This window comes from Lathyrus oleraceus, chromosome 7, assembly GCF_024323335.1.
Source record: "Lathyrus oleraceus cultivar Zhongwan6 chromosome 7, CAAS_Psat_ZW6_1.0, whole genome shotgun sequence".
NCBI lineage: Eukaryota > Viridiplantae > Streptophyta > Magnoliopsida > Fabales > Fabaceae > Lathyrus > Lathyrus oleraceus.
The window spans coordinates 131280057-131287171 of record NC_066585.1 but is presented as its reverse complement, the minus strand read 5'-3'; the positions used below and the strand labels follow the sequence as shown (position 1 = coordinate 131287171).

General features: G+C 42.2%; 1 protein-coding gene across 1 annotated transcript; it reads right to left on the bottom strand.

Annotated features, from left to right (window-relative positions):
* Window positions 1–861: 861 nt before the first annotated feature.
* LOC127107532 (uncharacterized) lies at window positions 862–6785 on the bottom strand. Its single transcript, XM_051044812.1, has 3 exons — window positions 6189–6785; window positions 4420–4483; window positions 862–1865 (listed from the first exon to the last, which is right to left on the bottom strand). Exon 3 carries the CDS (start codon window positions 1780–1782, stop codon window positions 991–993), a length of 792 nt encoding a protein of 263 aa, XP_050900769.1. The 5' UTR covers window positions 1783–1865; window positions 4420–4483; window positions 6189–6785; the 3' UTR covers window positions 862–990.
* Window positions 6786–7115: the final 330 nt, after the last annotated feature.

Here is a 7115-nt window from a genome sequence, read left to right as displayed (position 1 = left end):
GTTCGCACGTGGCTGTTTGATGAGATGTGAACCATGACAGGTAGTTCAATCTTTCGAAGAAACCACGAACCTCTCTTCTATTCCCTCGGTTCAGGCATTTTTTTTTTTTAGCAGGAACCTCGATTCCTCTCTTATAACGAACCCCAACGATTTACCAGATTGCACTCTGATAGTGCACTGACTTGAATTCAACCTCAGTTTGAATTGTTTCAACCGGTCAAACAACTTGCCCCGGTCCGCCAGATGCCCCACTTCTGTTTAGGACTTTGCTATCATGTCATAGCATTCGATATCATGATGAGTCACATCATGAAACAAAGTCACCCTGATACGTGGCATCGACGCTCTGCTTCTCAAGAGGACAGTCTTCTTTCCATAGTAGCTTGAGCATAATGATATCGGTATCTGTCCCGGCATACCCTGACATGACCAGGTAGAGACATCCACATGCTCTTCCAACAATCCTACCATCCTGCTTTCAACTTGCCTCTGAAACGGCCCGGATTTTCATCTCCTTCCTGACCTCGGCGGTGCGTGGAATAACAATCTCAACCCGCTCCTCGGGCGGCTGAATCACCTTCTCCTCTTGTTTAAACAATCTGGTTAATTCCAGCAGATCACAATCTTCTTCGTCTTCTTCTTCAGCAAGATAGATCGGTTTGTCGAAGTCATATGAGGTGTAACCAAATTGTTATCAACGAGATCCGGAGAATTATTTTTGAAGTTGGGACGAGACAAACAAAAGATGAAAAATGAAAATAAACATTGCCATTTTTATTTGTTTTTAAACTGCAAAAATAAGATGAAAAACAGGGAACACCGTTTTTTGACTGAAAAACATCCATTTATTAATGATGCAGAAATGCAAATTTAAACATGAGGTGGCCCTTACAATGGACCATTACGTGTCGGGCAACACGTATGGCTTTCATGCAAATAAACTGAAAACAAGAAATAATACTCTTCCAGACGAGTAACAGAGTTGATCTTTTAGGCCTTCCAGCTTCCTGGTACGCACGATTTTATCCACTGATCAATTCCCCAGTCACTGTTAGTTTCTTTACCCACTGCCCGGGTGTAATCTGAATCTTCAGTAATTGCATTCCCCATCGCCTGACCATGCGCCGGCATGGGATTGGCATTAACATTCGGAGATGGTGCGAAGTTAATAGCCTTGGAATCCACCAGGTCTTGGACTACGTGCTTAAAAGCTTTGCAGTCCTCTACACTGTGCCCGGGAGCACCCGAATGGAATTCACATTTGACATTTTCATCAAAATTGGCTGGCCTTTGATCAGGTCCCATAGGCGCCAAAGTCCTCAACTGTACCAGCCCCATATCTTTCAACTTTTTCAATAGGACAGAGTATGTCACAGGCGGCCTGTCAAAATGCCGATCACTCATCCTCCTCCTGACTGGATATCCTACCCTCGGAGACCTCCGCTGAAATGGCTGACGCTGCTGTTGCTGTTGTGCAGGCTGATTGTCAGCTGGAATAGTTACCGCAGCGGTGTGCTGGAAGTAACGATCCCTACTGGGTCCTCTCTGAGCGTAGACCGCACTGATATTACCCTCATTTTTCTTGTGCTGGTCATTACCAAAGAATTTCTTCGGTCCAGATGACGAAGCGTTTCCTTGCATGCTCCCCATCTTCAGCCAGTCTTCAATCCTCCTCACCTTTTCGGCAAGTACTTTCTGCTCTAAGGCGAACTCTTGCATGACACTGATCAGTTCTCCCATCTTCTCTTTCAGCTCGAGAATGTCAGCGTTGGACGGATCCATCAGTTTGGATTTGTACCGGGTGAAGTATCTGTGAGGACGGGTCGAGTGCAAAGGTACAGTTCTGCGAGCACGAGCAATGATTCCTGCAAAACAGCAAACAGGTTAATATGCATGAATGCAACGTCTATCCATATGAGGAAGCTTCTGTCCTTTGATTCTGGTTTCATCGAGACAGATAATATTTTGGCAATAACATTTTGACATCCAGATGTCTCTCAACCAGATTCTCAATCAATAATACTCCCCATACGGCTGGACGTAGTTTGGGTGCAGATGAATGCAAAATGAGAATGATGCAGATGTATGCAATGCACTGGGCCATCCTCCAAGTCCTATGATCATCTGTTGCTCTGAACTACAGCTCGGATCCCTGGACTGATCACAACCATCTGAAGGACTACATGTAACCACAAATCCAACTCAAGGGTTCCGAAACAAACGGAAGACAGATACATCATCATCATCACTGGTCTCTGAGCAGACACACCACCATCATCTGAATCGGCCCGGGGAATCCTGAAATAAACGGATCCCCACTGATAAATATCTCGGCCCGGGGAATCCTGAAATAAACGGATCCCCGCTGATAAATCACGGACAGCACTCCGGCGTCACAGCGATAATAACCATAAATCCGACTTATAAATATGTCTCTGCATCACGGGTCAAAAGTCACCGTCTGAGCTCATCTGATTATGCATCTGAAAGATTCACCCTCCCCTCACAGGTAAATTCTAATCAGGTCACCCTAAGGCGGATAATAGTCTCGACAATCGGGCAGAGATACTCAATGGGTTTGCCCTTTCGGGTGTGCCATTGTAGCTCTCTTAAAATCGTCTAAACCAAAGATCCGGGAATGATCGGTCACCAGAGTCAACAGCTCAGAAGCAGTAACTAAGCCACCGTGAAATGTTCCACAATGGAAAGCACTATCGACTGAACCTCGTCCGGCTTGTGGTATGTCACGTCGCAACATCATGCCCAACCGACATGTGAGGTACGCGAGACCCACACTAATCCTAGGTGTATACTCGGGCCTGGGTTTTAGCCCCACTCAGAACACCCACCCCAAACAACAGAACCACCTGCAGAGGAAGATGGCAACATGACAGTAATGATGCATGCACATATTTAATGCAAATATAAACAAGGGTTAGTATAATAAATGCAATAAATAAACAACACAAGCAACCAAACCCATCCTAAAGCGCTAGGAGAGACTCGCTTAGGGACCATGGACCAGCATAGGTCAACATGTTAGGGATCCCCAGCAGAGTCGCCAGCTGTCGCATCCTGCGAAAAAACCGGCGAGCCTAAAAATAAAAACACACAGAGCCGCCACTGCGCGTTATTTATCCCAAGATAGGGAAAGGAAACGCTCAGAGAAACCTGGAAAGACATGGTCTCGCGACCAGAGAGAAAAGGTTCGGGAGTCGGTTACGCAAGGGGAAGGTATTAGCACCCCTCACGTCCTAGGTACTCCTAGGGATCCACGTCCTAGAATAAAGAAAAAGGTTGCTAAACATCACACACACACACGGGGAACGCAGGTGGGGTTAAGAGAAACGGGCTCGATAAGGCGTCGCACCTTATGCCTACATATCTTGTCTGGAACAAGAATCAGAGCCACTGTAGTTCGGCTTACGCACGCCAAACAACACAAAACAACACAAACATGCAAGGGTGGCAAACATGGAGCCCGACAACCACTGGATGGAATTACGTCGGCATCCGAACCAAAACACACTCAAAAGGGCAAACATGGAGCCCGACAGCCAATCCTGGGCTTACGTCGGCATCCGAACCCAAAACACACAATCAAATAACAAGTAAACACACGCAAAAAAGAAAAAGGTTGCCCGGAGAGGTCTCGCACGACCCCTGCCTACATACCTCGTCTGGAACGAGGATCAGGGCGATGTAGTTCCCCTGAAAGGGACTAAATTGCTAACCAGAAACCGGGGAAAGATACACAACTAGGGAGCTGAGACTCGAGCCTAATGTTGTCATGCATCGTTAACCCTAAGTTCGGTTTTCTATCCTACTTGCATAAGCAAACTAACCTAACCAGGAAAGAAGCTAGCACACAAGCATACAATCATATATCATCAAATGAGAACAGGTATCTCAAACAAGCATGTCAATCAGATATCCACATAACACGCACTATAGCCAAACAAGGGGCTCAATCAATCAGGTTTGACTGCCTAAGCAATCGTCTGTACAGGCTGTGTTTGCTCTTAACCTTGCCATTACGAGGCTAAGGTGAAGCAGATGATGGGATGAAGTGAGGATCAGACCTCAAAGCTCATATCCCTAACCAGGGAGAGCTGACAAATGAGCATGGGTCCAGAATGGGGGAACCCTTCTATACTCAGAGACTCTGACACAACAGATCCTGGGCTTTTGATCTCAATGCTACAACCATGTAATGGGAGCAAGGAGACGACTCAACTGAATAGTGGGGGACAGGTTGCTTGTCCCTACCTTCCACCAATTGCCTTACTTGAAGGACTTTTCCTGCTTGGGCTTAAAAATAAACATACACAAGCATTGCCTCTTAAGGAGGACTTCAGACAATTTGCCCGGCCCGGTAACAGCCGGGTCTCCAGACTACATGAAGTCAAGAGGACTTACCTCAATGCAAGTTGCTTAAGCAACGCAAAGCAAAAGTTCACAAGGAACTGAGCAACTAAAGTACCTGGAAACAATCAAACTCAGTCAGTACTCAATCAGACAAACTATACAGCAAACAGTTAAACAGCTTAAACAATACAACACAAAACAAGCCCAAGGCTTAAGCCCAAGCTCCAACACCTACAAAACAATGTTATGTTAGTGTACAAACATCCACAACATCAATCAAAATTGGATTTGGATCATTCTCCATGTACATTGCTTTTTTGATCCTGAAAAATCAAGCAAATATTAGCAACTAGACCACTAGGCCAAGCCTAGGGTCCAAAAGCAAGAAAAAAGTTAAAACAGCAAGGTATTCATTAACCAACATCAAATTAACATCAAACACAAGCAAACATCATTGGTCTCATGTTTATATCATCCACCAAGCTCATGCTATGCACAAAACAATCCATATTGGTTCAAATGAAGCACCAAACATACAAACAGAATTATTACATTCAAATCCATACCAAAACACATCCAACAATTCTCAAATTAAATACACCTAAACAGGGGTCAATCAAGGTCTACCATGTCAAATTTGAGCTCCATTGGGCAAATGGAACCATGTCAATGAAAATCAACAAAAACAGACACCATTTCATGCTTCAATTCATACCATCAATGCATACATCCACTTCAAAAATTCATATCTCATTGAAAACAAAAAAGAAATGGATGAGACCAAAACAAGGAGGTCCTAAAATGTGTCTAGTTCATGCATATCAAATTTCATGGCCATACAATACAATGTGAGCATTTCCCAATCATTCTACCAACCTATGTCATATGAGCTTGCACAAATGATCTCCAGAAATGAAAAATCATGATCAAATAGAAAATGCAGTGAAAAATTCTACAAAAATTCATACAACATCACGACATGCCAACCAATCATCATGCAAAATTTCATTCAATTCTAACATGTATAGGTCACTCAAAAAAAATCCTGCAAGTTGACATAATGAGGTGTGACACAAATTGTCACACCTAAGTTCCAGAATTTGCTGCTCTCTAACCAGGTATCAAAAATTCATGAAATTTACATATAAATAATCCTCAATGAGTCAAGAACCACCACAAAAATTTTCAGCCATTTATTTTACATTATGAGAATTTCATGAACCAAATGGTAAAATGTACAAAACAAATGACATAAGTCAAAAATCCGTAGGCCAATTAAACTTCCACACGTGCAAAAATTCCACAAAAATCATAATCAAATTCTACACATTACAAGGAGAACAATGCAAAAAATCTCACAAAATTTGGACTGTTTTTGAATTAGTTATGAATTTTTTAATATGGAAGAAAAATAAAAAATGTGAAAAACAGTGCGCAACAGTACCACAAACATCAACAGCATGTCAAAAACGCAAAATGAAGATCAAAAGCCAATTCTGGAAAATTATTTCAACATTCATCCATGTTCTTCGCATGTTCATCATCAAAATCCAGCATGAACAAATCATCATCAAATTCAACAATCCATACACCGTTGGAAAGATCTCTCAACACACATCATGAATATCAACCTAATTTTCCCTAATTCTAACTACACAGCATGAACCGATCAAAACGTCCTTTAAACATCAAACTTCAATTCCAGATCTCTTCCTTAATACTCAACCAAAACACACGATTCAAGCTTCATCCTACTCTACACTAGGAGATCTATCAATGCCATGTGTTAATTTCAAGAATTGGAAAATTCGAGATCTCACCTTATGAATGTGTAGAAGTTGCAATCGCGTGTTTCAAGATCCACAAGATGAAAACAGAAGTTGATTGAAGCTTAGGAAGATGATTGAAAGAGGTTTTGCAGCTTCAAAACAGCTCCAGCTTGAAGAATCATGAAATTGCCATTGATGACCTTGAATGCCACAGTCCAAATTCAGCAAGCTTTGGCCACGAGGTTGTTGAAACAGTTATGCACAATCACTTGTAGAGTGTAGATCCAAGAAGAATGATAAAAAATGATGAAGAATTGGATGAGAATTGATGAAAAATGTATGATGAAGTTTGGAGAATTTGAGAGGTTTTGGGAGGGAAATTCTGTTATGATTCTTGGAGAATGAAAAATGTCTTCTCAAATTCTGTTACAATTAGTGATTTGTACCAATGCTAATCCACTCTACTAATCTCAATTAGCAAATTTGAAGTGAAATTAGTGAAAAATGAGTTATGTGAACAAAATCTGGAAAATAACTAACTCAACAACCAAAAAACAGCCTCACACAGTGAAAAACGCTCAAAAAACTGCATTTTCGCGCGAGCGGTCGACTCATAGCCTGCTATGCGTCGACTCGAAGCCTGCTATGCGTCGACTCATAGCCTGCTATGCGCTGACCCGTGGTCTATGCGCTGACCCTATGCGTCGACTCATAGCCTGCAAAAAAAAATTTTTTTTTTTTTTTTTTTTTTTTTTTTTTTTTTTTTTTTAGAGAAGAGGAGGGCAAATTTTGAGATGTTACACACATGATATGCAACATGAAATGCCTAATGACCTAAAAAATGTATGCAATATGTTAATGCTAGTCCCAAGAGAGGAGGGCAAATTTTGAGGTGTTACAATATGGCAGCAACATACTCAGCTTCACAAGTTGATAGTGTGACGATAGGTTGCTTCTTTGACATCCAAGTGAAAGCAG